Genomic DNA, 14518 nt, shown 5'->3' with positions numbered 1-14518 from the left:
CTACTACGCAGGCGAGGAGTTGTAAATATAACTGCCTCAATTGTACATTATTGCATCGTCACTTGCAGCCCAGCACAATACAAAATAGCCACAAATTTAGGGTAGTGTGGGGCCCCACAAATCAGTATAGGTGAGATAAAGCATGTGGCCCAGTTGCCAAGAGCAGGAGACCCGCCCCATTAGCTTCAGGTGTAAGTCTTCAGTAGGGGAAAGACCAGCACCTCCCTTTTGATTACCCAACTGCTGAGAGGCTCAGAGGAAAGGAGCTTCAAGTTGAGGGTTGATGATTGGATCAGGTTCCTTCCTCTACAGTCAGCAGCATATGTGAGTGAACTATGGGTGGTGGCACAGTTTAATGCAGGCTTCATAGCCCATTAATGCCTCTTCTCTCTCCGCTTGTTTTGGCTTCTATGCCTTGATTCTGTGATGAGTACGGACATGGAAGACCACTGGGCTAGATTCAATGACCAGATTAGAGTGGATTTACGGCAGAGCTCCTTTCAAGTTGGCCATTAAGCTTGTGGCCAGGATCTGTCTCCCTCTCAAGCTTTTTCTCTGCTTATGGGTCTATGTAGTTAGAAGCTTTCCATGAGTGGTTCATGAAACCAATGTCAGTTTCATTGGAATTTAGGGTTTGTTAGGCTCGTCAAATTAAATCTCTCTCAATCAATATACATACAAAAGCCTTTATTTACTAACCTACAGGTACACAGGCAATGCAATGGAACACCAATGCCCACGCTGCAGTTATACCAAAACAATATGCGAATACAAACCTATAAGTGAACTACACCCAGCGTGTTTAGAAATCAACATGACTAAAGCAAAGTAAAGTTGACTCGAAACATAAGAGCCACACACTATGGTTACAATCGCAATGCAATAAATGGATGGTATAACCAGTGTCGACCCCCAATTGCTTACAATTCATGAGAAAGGCAGTCAGCCACATTCACTGAAACTGAATTTAAGATTCTCGTAACCAAAGTGCTGATGGTTGATGTCTTGAATTTGGATTAGAAGACACCAAACCACTAATGCCCTTAATAAAATCAATATGAAAACACAAATTACCAACTACACACTTCTCTAAATCCTCCAAATTAAGGAAAAAACAACCCAGTGATACTTCTAGGTTAGTTGGGTATATTTCATTCGTACCCCTTTATTCTATTATTTTTAATTTTTTTCATTGTTTCATGTGTGAAAAGGACACTGAACATTTTTACAATTTACACAAATACAATACAAGGCACATAAAGGGAATAGACATCAATTGCTCAATAGACCAAAGAATTGATTTATGGTCTATTTTGAAAAATTCTTTACATATTTGGTTGTTGTTTATTTAAACCTTTAGTCCAAACGTGATTTTTGTCTTGAAGGGAGTGTGAGTAGTAAACACGCTGTATGAATATGAAGTTTTTGTGTATATATAAATGTTGTATATTTTACATGTTGTAGAAATGTATTGTATTTATGTGTAAATTGTAAAAATGTTCAGTGTCCTTTTCACACATGAAACAATGAAAAAAAATATAAAATAATAGAATAAAGGGGCACAAATGAAATATACCCAACTAACCTAGAAGTATCACTGGGTTGCTTTTTCCTTAAATTGGAGGATTTAGAGAAGTGTGTAGTTGGTAATTTGTTTTTTCATAACGTTTATCCATGGTCCAACCAACTACATGTCCCAGGACCGGACTCCTTGTTTTTTCAAATCTTAATAAAATCAAGGAATGGAGGACATACGGCACAAGGTTAATAGTGTGGACTCACTGAGCCAATAAAACGTAATATAATGAGATGCAACACCTTTGCAGCAAACACAAGTCTGCAAACAGAGGATGCAAAGGGGCTGAGGGTGAGGCTCTTCATGCTATCCAACATTATGCTGCTGACAAATTAAGTACTAGTTACTGTGATCCATTACATTTTATTAGTTATAAGTATCGTGCACCTGCAGAAGATGATGCAACTGTCACCTAAATCGTCAAAAAATAGAGAAGCAATCATTCATAAAAAAACACGAATACCAAATGATGAAATCTTTTAATTCATTAACAAATGTAAAAAAATTAAAATATTCTCTTTAATCAGAAGGTGTTAGCTTTTCTACACTCAACTGAGGCCACTCATTGCCTGTATTATATTTTCCCTGATGCATCTGCACTGCACTGCTTCTACGATTCAATTTGAGGGGACCGACCTCATTTTCAGCCTCCTTCCAATGTTCGTATTGTTTAAAAAAATGTAATTTTATATTTATCTTTTTTATTTATATACACTTTATTCATCTGTTAAAATTATTTAATTTTCAAAGCAGTCGTGGATCCCCTGAGTAGTTGTCGCTGACCTCCAGGGGTCCACAAACTACTGGCTAAGAAACACAACCATGTAGCATAAACAGATCCATATACAAAATCCATATCCATATCCATATGCAAAAATCAAAAAGCCAACATGTGGCCTGGAATGCAGATGTGCTAAACGCACCCCTCATGTCAAATGACTTAATGTGTGCATCTTCGGTTAGAGACAGTACCCATCCTGGAGTAGGCGGGTGATGGTTAATGTTTTGCTTTAAGCCACCAAGCACTAGTATTTTATGCTCCGTCTGGGAGTCATAATTTGCCAGCTCCTATTGTGTTGAGTTACCTCATCTGCTTTTCAGACGACCGAAGTTCTTTTCAGGGAGGCTCCTGGTGTTATCCCGAGTACACTAACTTGTTGGCAATATAAATGTCAGCCATGAATTAAGTTGACACACCTGTGTGAGTGGTATATCAACCCTCTCTTGCGGACGTTGATTTCCACTATCATATGTGTACAAGACCTTACACCTCATTTAAATCGTATAGCAATGTATCACTTGAGGACCTAATCATATGAGGTACCTTTCTGTTTCATGAACTTAACCTGGAGATTTAATGTAGCAGTGTGTTATGAGTAGCTTTACATCGCCCATCTTCTGTACATTGCAGGGCACTCCATTTTGCCATTCTTCAGCATATAGTGCCATGCGTTGTATGTTACTCGGTAAACAGAGATATAATCCAAGGTCTTTAGTTCACTAAATTGTTTTAGTATATCAGCCCTTCCACCAGTGATGGCCTGGGAGCTAAGAGCAGTCTTAGAAAATGTGCTCATGCAAGGCCCATATTATACAGGGTGATTGGAGCGAGTGAGTCTACCCGTCTCACTGGGGGTGTTTAAGTTGATGATGTGGGTGGAACGTGAGGGAGTAAGGCCCGAGAATGGTCTGTGTGTGTGCGAGACCTCTGATCGCGTCCTAGAAAGGGCTAGCAGGTGGCTATGATTGGCTTCATATAGCAGGAGGGACAGTGCAGTGTGGTCAAGCTGATCTACATAGCAGTTTAACAACTGCTCCTTACGAGTCGTTGTGGACCTCAGCAGTTGCTAGTATAGTGTTCAAAATATCATTGATCACTGGGTTTACGCTATCAACAACTTTATGAAGTATACAAGGGGGCAGGGATCATGAGGGGGTCCTGATTCGCAGTCTAAAATAGCCTGGCCTGACTGAGGTAAGCTAACTCCTTGGAAAGTTGTCAATGATGCTCCTGTCAGGGGATTGTTCCTTGTCAAAATATTAGTTGAAGCCGAGCTGGTTCTAAACTCCTGTTGAACGGCCTGTATTTTTTCGTCTAAAAATTGAGAATATTTTATTGCATAAGGTTTGAGAGGATGGAAAACCCCTGATCATTGCTTTCGGTTGAGAAATGATTCTGCCATTTTAAAGATTTTTTTCGGTTGGATTGGGCTTTGTCAATCGACAGGTTCCATAATGCAATGCGCTGCAAACCAAAGTCAGGTCTGTTAGTGAGAACAACTGTGAGAGGATTAGTGAAGGGGTCACAACGTTTAAGGGTCCCTTTGCTGAATGAGGTGACAACGAATTTCAAAACCCAAGCGCACGTCATTAAATATAGGAATATTCTAAAAGGCTGTCGTTTTTCGCTCTGTTTTATTGGAAACGTATCCATCTCAGTCGGCATTTTCAAGTGCCACTACAGTGTTATTGGCACAATATCCACAATTAATAGCAACCTAGGCTTGTTTTTTAACATCATTTCTTCACTATTTAGTACATCTTTTGGAGTTTTCTCTTCAGTTTGATGCAATATTTGTGTTTCCGTTTATGCTGACTTTGCTTATTTGGTCTGTGCTTTGCTGGGGCTGCTTCTGTGCTGTGTGTGTGGTCCTTCAACCCACTGTAGTGATTTGTGTGCAGTTTCTAATTGTACGAACTATAACAACTAAACTTTGATCCATGAACTTAAAGGTTGGTAGTAGGTTTTGCTTTTGTTTAGTGAAATTTGATTAGGCTGAAGGGAGTGTTGTAGAAGTTTATGTGCTTAGTTGCTCATTTGAGCATCAACAAAAACTTTTCTCTCAGAGATATAGAACTCGGCGTGCGTCTTGGCATACGCTCTCCAATCAGCTGCCTCTCATTACTTCCACGGTTCCTCCCTTCTTACCTTACCAATTGGCCTGAAAGGGCAGCAAGGCAATCAAACTGCGGCATCTTAGCGCTATACAAACCGCGGAAAAAAAAAATCACAAGATGTTTGATTTGTGTAATGCAATAGAGATCACAGGGGTGACCTTAGAAGGACCCGCGAGGTGTGGGGGGGGCCAGGCCGGGGACTGGACGGGGTCATCAGACCTCAGAGTGTTTGAAACCTTCCTGCTTTCTCAAATTTGCTTGAAAATGCACTATGTGCCCACTCTTTTTTCAAACACCCTCGAACCCCCGGTAGGTAGTTCAGGCTCGCTCGCTACGCTCGCTCTCCGCAGTGCAGTACGACTGTTGTTTTATGCCTCACCACTTTTATATGTCACTATCCACCATTGATGATGACCCTCTGCCTATTAACCCCTAAAAGCAGCTTCTTGGTCCCCAGTTTGCCGTGGCTTTTCCCTGTGCCCCATACAGCAAGTTTAGCACTAGCTTTCACTACTCATCGACTGCAGGTATGCATGACTGTTTCCCAGCATGTGGAACATATACAACGAGGATTGAGATAAAATGCCTGTAACACTGCAGTGCTTAACTTGTGAAAGAAAGAGCACTGGTGCCTGAAACGTCCAGTGAAATTAAACGTCCATGTGCCGAATACCAAAGCTGGTAGTCCTAAATCCACTTTATGTCTTTTTAATCCACCACCATACACTCTCTACCCTTTTATCTGAGACTTGCAGGTTCCTGCTTTCTCCCTTTGTGGCAGGTTTGCTATCTTTCTCCTTTGTTTTTCCGCTCTCTTGCGCTCGGCAAATACATGATGAGGAAAAAAAGTTGTTGGTCCCAAAAAGAGAAATGTCGGTGCCACTCACCGGCTTTAATTAAGCCCTGGTAACAAGTGGTCTGTACTAACAGATTGGTTATTTGTGCAACATTTCCATTCTCTGCTCTAATGTTCGCAGCTGTAGTTAGAATTTTCTAATCCTTATTATGGCAAAAAATGCAATTCTTTTTATCTGCTACATTTTAGACTATCTTTCTTATTAACATCCATATACCTTCCTGCAGGGGATCAATTTATTCCGCTGTTTTTTATTTTTCCTAAGTCCTATGATGAACTGCCTTTTTTGGATACTTCTGCAATGTATGCCGATTATGGGACAGTTGCTTATATTATGGCATTACTTATATTGCTTGTAGACTGACTTTCACTGTTCTGAATTTTAAAGAATTATAGTCCATCTAATGGCACAGTCATTTTTAGGCCTAAGAACTAGTAATACAGGAGTCATATGAAAAGGTCTGTAGAATAAATGCATTTTTTTCCCTATCAATTAGTCAATCAATCAGTCAATCAATCAAGTAGTATTTGTATAGCGCATCTAATCATCGGGGAGGAGGTGTAATTCAGGCGCTGTGCTGCAGGTATCAGTTGAAAAGACAGGTCTTGAGTCCCTTCCTGAAGTGATTCAGCGAGGGTGAGGTGCAGGGGGGAGGGTGTTCCAGGCTTTGGTGGCAAGGTGGGTGAAAGAGCATCCTCTGGTGCGGCTGCAGTGGATATGTGGTGTCTGGGCAAGGTGTTTGGAGCGGAGGTTTCTGGTCGGCTGGTGGAAGATCAGGCGGTGAGTCGAGTAGTCAGGTCCTTGGTTGTGGAGGGCTTTGTAGGTGTGGTTGAAGAACTTGAACTGGCACTGCCTTTGTACGGGGAGCCAGTGGAGGTCTTTCAGGTGCTGGGTGATGTGTGTCCTCTTGGGTAGGTTGAGGATTAGTCTGGCTGCTGTGTTCTGGATGGTCAAGAGTCTTTGCTTGAGTTTGGTGGTGGTGCTGGCATAGAGAACGTTCCATTGGCGAGCTGGCTGTGATGAGGGCCTGTGTCAAGCTTTTCTTTGTGCTGATAGGGACATGCGGCTAGTGTGAAAGCAGGCTGAGGCGACGGGATTGACTTGATGTTTCATGGAAAGTTCACTGTCCAGTATGGTGCTGAGGTAGCAGGTGTGGTCTTTCGGCATGGAGGTAGGTCCGAGCTCCACTGGCCACCTGAAGTTGTTTTAAAGGGCGGTGTGTCCGCCGAAGATCAAAACTTGCATTTTGTACATGTTGAGTTTAAGGCAGCTGTCTCTTATCCATGTCATGACATTCTTCATGCCGTTGTGGAATTTAGTCTTCGTTAAACGCTTAACCGCTGTTGCAATTCTGCCACGGTGCGGCGGATTAGCGCAGTGGGCGGGGCAGCGGCGGCCAACAGACGTTGGCCGTCAGAGCAGTGAAGGGGTTAAGGTGTGGTTCGCTGAGAGTGAGAGGATGAGCTAAGTGTCTTCTGCATAGTAGATGATGTTGTGGGATCTGACAATGTCTGCAAGGGGTGTCATGTAGAATTTGAAGAGGGTAGGGCTGAGGGACAAGCCTTGGGGTACTCCGTAGATGTTGTGTTTGGGTGGCGATGTGAACTGAGGGATGCAGACTCTCTGGGTGAGTCCCATGAGAAAAGATGCCATCCATCTGAGCGCATCATCAGTGATTCAAATCTGGCGTAGTCGATCGATGAGTGTGTGGTGGGAGACAGTGTTGAAAGCTGCGGAGAGATTAAGGAGGAAGAGGGTAGCCATTCATCTCTGTCAAGTAGGGCTAGGATGTCTGTTGTTGCGATCAGTGCTGTCTCTATACTGTGGTTGGTTCTGAAACCAGATTAGGAATGGTCCAGGAGTTTGTTTCTTTCCAGGTGTTGTGTGAGTTGGAGGCTGATGGCTGATGGCCTTCTCCAGGACTTTGGGGGGGCGATGGGGGGTTTCAGGAGGAGGGAGATGGGATGGTAGTTCTGGAGCTCTTTGGGGTCTGCCGAAGGTTTCTAGAGGAGGGGTGTGAACTCTGCATGTTACCATGCATTGGAAAAGATGTCTGTTTATAAGTAGTAGTTGAGGATGGTGGTGAGCTAGTGGATGATCTTGTTGCTACTGAGGTTGAAAAGTCAGAGGGGGCATGGCTCGGTGGGTGCTCCTGAGTGGATGGAGTTCATCGGGGTGGTAGTTGTTGGTGTTATATGATGTTCCCATGTGGTGAGTGGGTGGTTGGTAGTTGGGTTGCAAAAAACAGGGGTTGGGGATCGAAAATTCTGTAGATGGTTGCTACCTTGTTGTGGAAGTGGTCGGTGAGGGAGTCGCAGAGTTGTTGTGCGGGACGAATAGAGTTTTCAGTGGCTGAAGGGCAGGTTAACTTTGACGATAGTGCAGAGTTCCTTAGTTTGGTTGGTGCTGGTTTCGATCCGGCGTGTCAGGGTCTATTTTTGAGGCTTTGAGCTGGCGGTGGTAAAGGTTGAGGGCGGATTTGTAGGCGGCTCGGTCAGTGTTGTTCTTTCTGGTTTGCCTTTTTTTTCAGATGTTTACACTTATGTTTTGATGTGCTGAATTCTGGCATGAACAGCTGGCTTGCTTAGTGGGTCTGTATGTTTTGGCTGGTTTGGTGTGGGCGACTTGGTTGGCAGCATTGGTGATCCATGCGTCAAAACTTTCTACTGTCTGGTCCAGGTCGGTGGTGATGGGTTAAGCTGTACTGAGGGCATTGGTCCATTACTGCTGGGTTACCTTGTTCCAGGTGCAGTAGGGGTTATTGCATCAGTGGGAAGCGGTGCGTGGTGGTCCAGTGAGGGTGAAGTGTACAATGGAGTGGACCGTCCAGGTGAGCTCTGAGGTGTTGCTGTATCTGATTCTGAATTGATGTGAAGATGGAGTCTAGCGTGTGTTGTGCTCTGTGTGTAGGGTCAGTGACTTTCTGCTTGACCCCAATGTTGTCTAGTCTTTCCGCGAGGGTGTGGGGGTGTTGGTGTCGGAGGGGTTGTCCAAGTGAAAGTTGAGGTCTCCAAGGAAGATGTAGTTTTGTGATTCAATGGCGTGTGGGGTGATTAATTTGGTGATGGCATCGCAGATATCGGTTGGTGGTCCTGGCAGTCTATATGCGAGGGAAACTTTGACAGGGGTTTTGGCATTGGACTGGAGCTGGAAATTCAAAAGTTCCATAATCAGTGTGGTGTCATCGTTGGTGATGGTGCAGGTGATTGATTCCTTGTGTACGATGGCGATGCATCTGCCTTGTCTTTTGGTGCTGTCTCTGTGTTTCATCTTGTAGCTGCTGGGGGTTTCCGTGGGGATGTAAGGGGCAGATGTTGAAGAGAGCCAGGTCTCTGCCATGAAGAATACTTCGGGTGCAATGATGGTGCGATTTCGGTAGCACGTTTGCAGAGTGATCTGGCTTTGATCACGAGGCAGTTGAGCCGATCCGGTGGGGTGTTGCATTTGGGGTTAGTGTGGCGTTGTTCGATGGGGTGGTGAGCAGTGTTTGGGTGGCGGTGAAACGGCAGTGGAAGCAGGAGAAAGGTCACACTGTGCAGCACGGTGTTGCGAGGCAGAAGTTGTTGTGTGCAAGGTCCAGGGCATAGAGCTATGCAACATATTACCTGTGGGAGCGCAGGAAGGCCAGGGTTCCAGAAGCGGACGGGTAGAGACCATTGCAGACAGGCTTGCATATGCATGGCACACCCGCGCTGCAGCCTCCATTAAGTACAATTGGAAGGTGGAAGGGCTGTCTGGGAGGCAGGAGGGCCGGGGGCTTTGGCGGTGGAAAAATGGCAAAACCGGAGCGGACAGGTGGGCCGGGGGCTTGGGTGATGAAATCTTGCGAAACTGGAGAGGACGGGTTGAGGGTAAAGCAGAACAAATCCTCAGCAGAGAAAAAAAAACATACATCTAAACTGAAAAAAGCACTATTGACTAAAAGTAATTACACAAGTATTTACACAAGTAATTCTAGAGAAGTATTTCCACAAAATCACACTAGTGCAGCAAAAAAAACAGACAATTAGAGGGGGACCGGGGCTCAAACTGAGGTGTCAAATACGTGGAGTGCCAGGAACGGTGCCTCTGAGCTGCTGCAGCAGGGGGCAGCGACCAAGACCAAGCCAAGCTACTCTTACAGGTCACAATTAAACACAACTGACCATGAACATATATACACATATATATGTGTGTGTGGGTGTGTTTTACTTAACATACTTATTTTGCGTTGGAAAGGTATAGATGCTAACGGTATATGCATGGTAAAGGCATGGTGGTAAAGGCATTGCATTGAAAATGCATTGCATGGTAAATGATGTGTTGTTCCATCTTACATCCATCATAAATTCATCTAGACGCCTTAAAGCTGACATATGTAGCGAAGAGATCTGTTAGTTCCATTGTCTCACGTTTGAGGGAGAAGTTGCCCTTGCTGTTTGATTTTTAATTTTCTTGCCAATTAAACACAATCAGCATTGATCAGACCGCAGTAAATTTGTTAAAAAAGACCTTCTGTGTTCAACTAAGAAAAATCCATGACACCGTTTCTTTCAATTATCAGGCACAAATAATTGATGAAACCTGGAAAGCCCGCTGGTATGCCACCCTATTATTAAGTTAGGGCCAGGTCAGCACTTACAAAATCATCTACAAAAAAAGATTAAGGGAATGAATGTACATGAAAACTGAAAGTGAGGAACATAGCGTTACAGGCAACTACAGCAAAAGAATCAGCAGCAGCACACTTCTGCAAAACAAAAATACTCACGCAGAATCTATTGGCCAGAAGTTGATCAGAGTAACAGGACTGCAAGACAAAAAATGAGGAGGTGAAGAGAGAGAGGCAGAAAACTCAGCAAAGGAAAAAATATCATGAGGATGGTTTAAAAAGTACAAAGACTTAAATTATATTTTAAAACGGGATGTTAATGGCTATGTAAGCAGCCACACATGACAAAATGGCATTTTGAGCACACAAGCCGTTGAATAAACTGTAAACGTGATTATTATAAAATGGTTATGAATAAAGTTTGTCATGTTGAACCAATTGGGTATGCTTTGATTAGAGCACAGCAGCAGACACAGGTGTGCTGGCAACAAGGCTCAGATCAAATCCAGAGATCATGCTTTACATTCCAAAGACTTTTGCAAAATGTTGTACTTTAGAATGCATGTACACAGTGATAAATGCCGTTTGAAAATATAAGATGTGTGAGTTGCTTCCTGCAGAGCGTTTCTTTACCTTTAAGCCATTCTGACTATTCCTATTCAGTTAAACAGGTTGATTTTGGTATCAAACCATCGCCATGTCCAATTACCAAGATTGAACACTGTCCCTTCTTGAAATTAAAAAGCTGAACCAAACTACTCATCTTATGGCAATAGGTAAACTAGAAGATAAGTCACTAACTCCTGATCTTGGTTTCAGTGACCAAAATAAAAATCGAAAAACACTCAGCAATTAAATTAGATTACCTTACACCAAATTATTGGAGCAGAATGAGTTCAACAGATAAAAAATGCGAGTACAATTTCAACGGTTTCCAACGTTCTTATTTGTGGTGCGCATGAGGTGTATAAAAAGCAAAGAATGTAGATTGAATATATTTGGAGTAGTGTGTGCAACTAAAGTTTTCTCCACACCCCTAAGAATGTTTTGTTATTTGCAACTAGCTTAAGAGATCTCATGCCCTTGCCACAATTCTAATATTGAATGGAAATCGCAATAAGTGTCAAACTATAGAGTCCACTATAGTTCACTAGAAACCCCTATCCCTTACAAAAACACATTGGTGAATCAACTTCCCAATCCTTACATGGCTCCTATGATAAACAGACTACGGGAAAGGGTTCCAAAATACTTGATGCTTTAATTGCTCTCCTAGACCATTGTGGGGGATACATTACCTTCATTTATTTACAAACAAGACTTGACAATTCAACATTACACAGGAAGAGAAACCCCACGGCTCAATATAGGTGTCTTCAGACAATGGCAAAAACATTAACTGGAAAAGCGATAACAGGCCTAGTGTCAATGATGATATTCCTTCCAGCGTGAGGGTAGTGGGTTGCAAGGTTGGGTTAGCAGACAGCCACAGAAGTGTGAACCACCTTCTGCTGCTCCGGCCTTCGTCTGTTCCTTTCATCGCTTTAGCTGTCCCCGTGCACTGCGACCAGTAACCGGTACCTAAAGCCTGCGAGGTGTGGCTTAAGGTTGAAACTGGGAAAAGGCGGGGTGCGTGAGAAAGATCAAAAAGACTTCTTCCACCAACAGTCTAATGTTAAGACTCGATGGCCATCCTCAAGAGATGACCCTTTATCATCAGTGGGCCTTCAACATCTCCTTGTTCTACTGACAACAGCTCACATTTCAATATCTGGTGCAATTTGTTTTAGAAAGTATTGCTTTCCTCTTGTGATCCTAAAATCACCTCGAACACTACACTAGAGAGGAAACACTGACAGGTTCAGCAGGAGGTTTCAATTTTCTAAAGTGAAGGACCAATAGGGACACCATTATAGGAGTGTGCGACATTCTCTGACGTGTTTTTGTGCTTATAGGAGCTGTTTTAATTGTAGGGTGCTTGCAGAGAGCCATCCTTCACAGTTGTATGCAATCTATAAAAACATACCTTTTAAAAACAAGTCATTAAAGTTCTCCGAAACGAATATAACAATTAATCTGTTAACACCTTCGCTGCGGCGGCTATTCTGCCGCAGCGCTAACGGTCGTGGGGGGGGGCACGCGGCTCACCTGCGAGGGTGCCAGAACCGTTCCGTCACGGCTCGCGGGTGAGCTGTGCTTGTGACGGAACGGTACCGTCACGGCCCCGCCCGCTTAATGAAACGTGCCACGCAGGTGCGAAATCAGCACCGCGCAGGCGCGGCGAGCGGGCAGTGACTGAACCGTTCCGTCATGAGCACAGCCCACCCGAGGGGCGTGACGTAACGGTTCCGTCAATAGCGTCGAAAGAGTTATACAACTTAGAATACATGCAACAAAGTTTAACTAAAAACGGGGTTTCAAATGATATAAACATGCAATTTTAAAAAAAAAACATTGTTATTCAATGCCTCAGTCTTTCTGTTGCAAAAGAACGATAACAGCTCAGGAAGCCAATGGTGAAGTGCATGTTTAGACCCATAACCTGTGCACCAACCACGCTTTCACATTTTTCTCCATAACTACTCACGTTTCCATGTTGTCCCCCTCTAAGACAGTCTGCACAGGCAGGTAGCCCATTCGGGGGTGTTTTGCAAAATATCTTTTTGTCCGAAACTTGTTCTTTAGGACCTTGGCAAAGTCTCGGACATCTTCTCCTGATGTAGTCTGAAAGGAACAGCAAGATAAGAAAGCTCTTTACAGATTCACAACAATCGACTTATTCACCACACAAGCCCCAAAGCCAGTTTTCTGTGGTATGCACAGGAAAACAATATCAAGCACCATGGCACCACAGACCATCACATTAGAGAATGTGCCAAGAGAAACTTGAGGCTGAGGTGAAATTAATTATTGGGTGAAATATGTCTTCGATGTCTTTACAGACTATTAAGAGTATTATGCAGTTAAGGCACTTAAAAAAAAAAAAAAACACGAAGGTTCAGAAAGCTTGGTTTTGCGAATTAAAGGTTGCTCGTACTCTATGCAGTTAAACATCTGTATGCATAACTACGGTGCCCCAAAGTCCCATGTTCCCATGTTTGTAAAGATGACAGAGCAGCTGTCAACCCTTCCTGAATATTTTTCTCTCACACTGGGCAGCGTTATTCCTTCCATTGACTGTCTCGACTAGTTGTGCACTCCTGTCAGTGCCACTAGAAAGCAGTACATGGAAGGAGGAAAGCGCTCTCAGTGTATCAGACCCACACTGCGCACCTGAGGCAAGCTAGGAGTAAGTGCCGGTGCTGTGATATTTCACAATAGTGTACCTTAGGATTTTATGAGGAACCGATATGTACAAGAGAAGTCTAAGAACTAGAATACAATTCCTGATACTTACTCGACCCATATTACTTTGTCAGGACCAAGCTGGCAAAAAAGATGAGTTTTACTGATGTGTACGCTTCTGCGTTCCTGAATATAACTCTGATCCACTCACAGATTTGAAAGCAGCAGCTCGTAACTGCCCTTGCATGCTTAAAAGAGGTTTAGAACATAAAAATCAGCGCCAGCGCTGCATCAAACCTCTGCATACAAGTAGCACTTTTCGAAATACATCTCTGGAGCCACTTCTCTTAGACGCAGGGAAATGAGAAAGAATGTCAACACAATTCCTTTACAAACCAAAGGTCTTAATTTTTAGGCCTTCACCTTGTTGAAGCAGGTTCTGACTGTCAACAGCGAGGCTTGGCAATCACGAACAGTTAAAGTTAAATTAAACAATAACGCTAGGAACAGCAGCCACATCTCTTACAGTTGCGTGCTGGAAGTAACTTGTATTAGGTACATGGCCTACTTCATATTGTACTGTTTCAAAAGACAGTAGTCCCAAACATTAGTAAAAAATATAACAGTCGAAATGAATATAGACCAAAATTGAAATCTATATTTTTACTGTCCAGCCGGACAGGATTTAATAGTATAAATATTTATATATATGTGACAAAAAAGATGGAAAACAATTGCCAAGCGGGACACAGCCTGTGTCCTACTATCACATATGACATACATATAAGGCAAACAAAAAAGAAAAAAGGAAACAGGGGAGTCTGTAAATGCTTACATTTTTGACAGACGATGGTGAAAATACACTTTACGTGATCTTTTCAATTCAGTGTAAGAAATCATCAAGTGTAAAATGTCGACGACGTCTATATTCATTTCGACTGTTATATTTTTTGCTAATGTTTGGGACCACTGTCTTTTGAAACATTACACTCCCAAAGGTCCCAGACCTATTGCTACTTTTGGGTTCCCTTGTTTTCTGTAACAATACTTCATATTGTACAGCGGGTGCAATAAATAGAAACTCATCCCCCTTTGCGCAAGAAATACTGGTACAGTGAGCTATAAATTGCGTATTTGAATGCATGATCCCACTCTGATAAAAGGGTACCTAAATACCGACGGAAGGTCAGGTTCCAATGTGGTCCAGGTGGCTGGGTGTGTCATGTGGGTTATCTAGGGTGATGCTTGCTATTTAGCATTGTTTAGGCATTATCTGATGAATGCAACTGACCGGCTGATCTAGTATGGGAT

At 43.2% G+C, this 14518-nt stretch overlaps 1 protein-coding gene across 9 annotated transcripts in view; it reads right to left on the bottom strand.

Annotated features, from left to right (window-relative positions):
* Positions 1-14518, bottom strand: part of DMD (dystrophin) — a 6826337-nt gene that overhangs the window by 136389 nt on the left and 6675430 nt on the right. For all 9 annotated transcript variants that reach the window (XM_078657819.1, XM_078657824.1, XM_078657821.1 and 6 more), the window contains 2 exons: positions 12510-12646; positions 10082-10120 (listed from right to left, as the gene is read on the bottom strand). In XM_078657819.1, coding sequence (XP_078513945.1) covers positions 10082-10120; positions 12510-12646 — 176 coding nt within the window. The remainder of the gene's footprint in view (positions 1-10081; positions 10121-12509; positions 12647-14518) is intronic.

The sequence above is a fragment of the Lissotriton helveticus genome, chromosome 8 (genome assembly GCF_964261635.1).
Source record: "Lissotriton helveticus chromosome 8, aLisHel1.1, whole genome shotgun sequence".
Taxonomy (NCBI): domain Eukaryota; kingdom Metazoa; phylum Chordata; class Amphibia; order Caudata; family Salamandridae; genus Lissotriton; species Lissotriton helveticus.
This window is presented reverse-complemented; position numbering and strand designations above follow the sequence as displayed.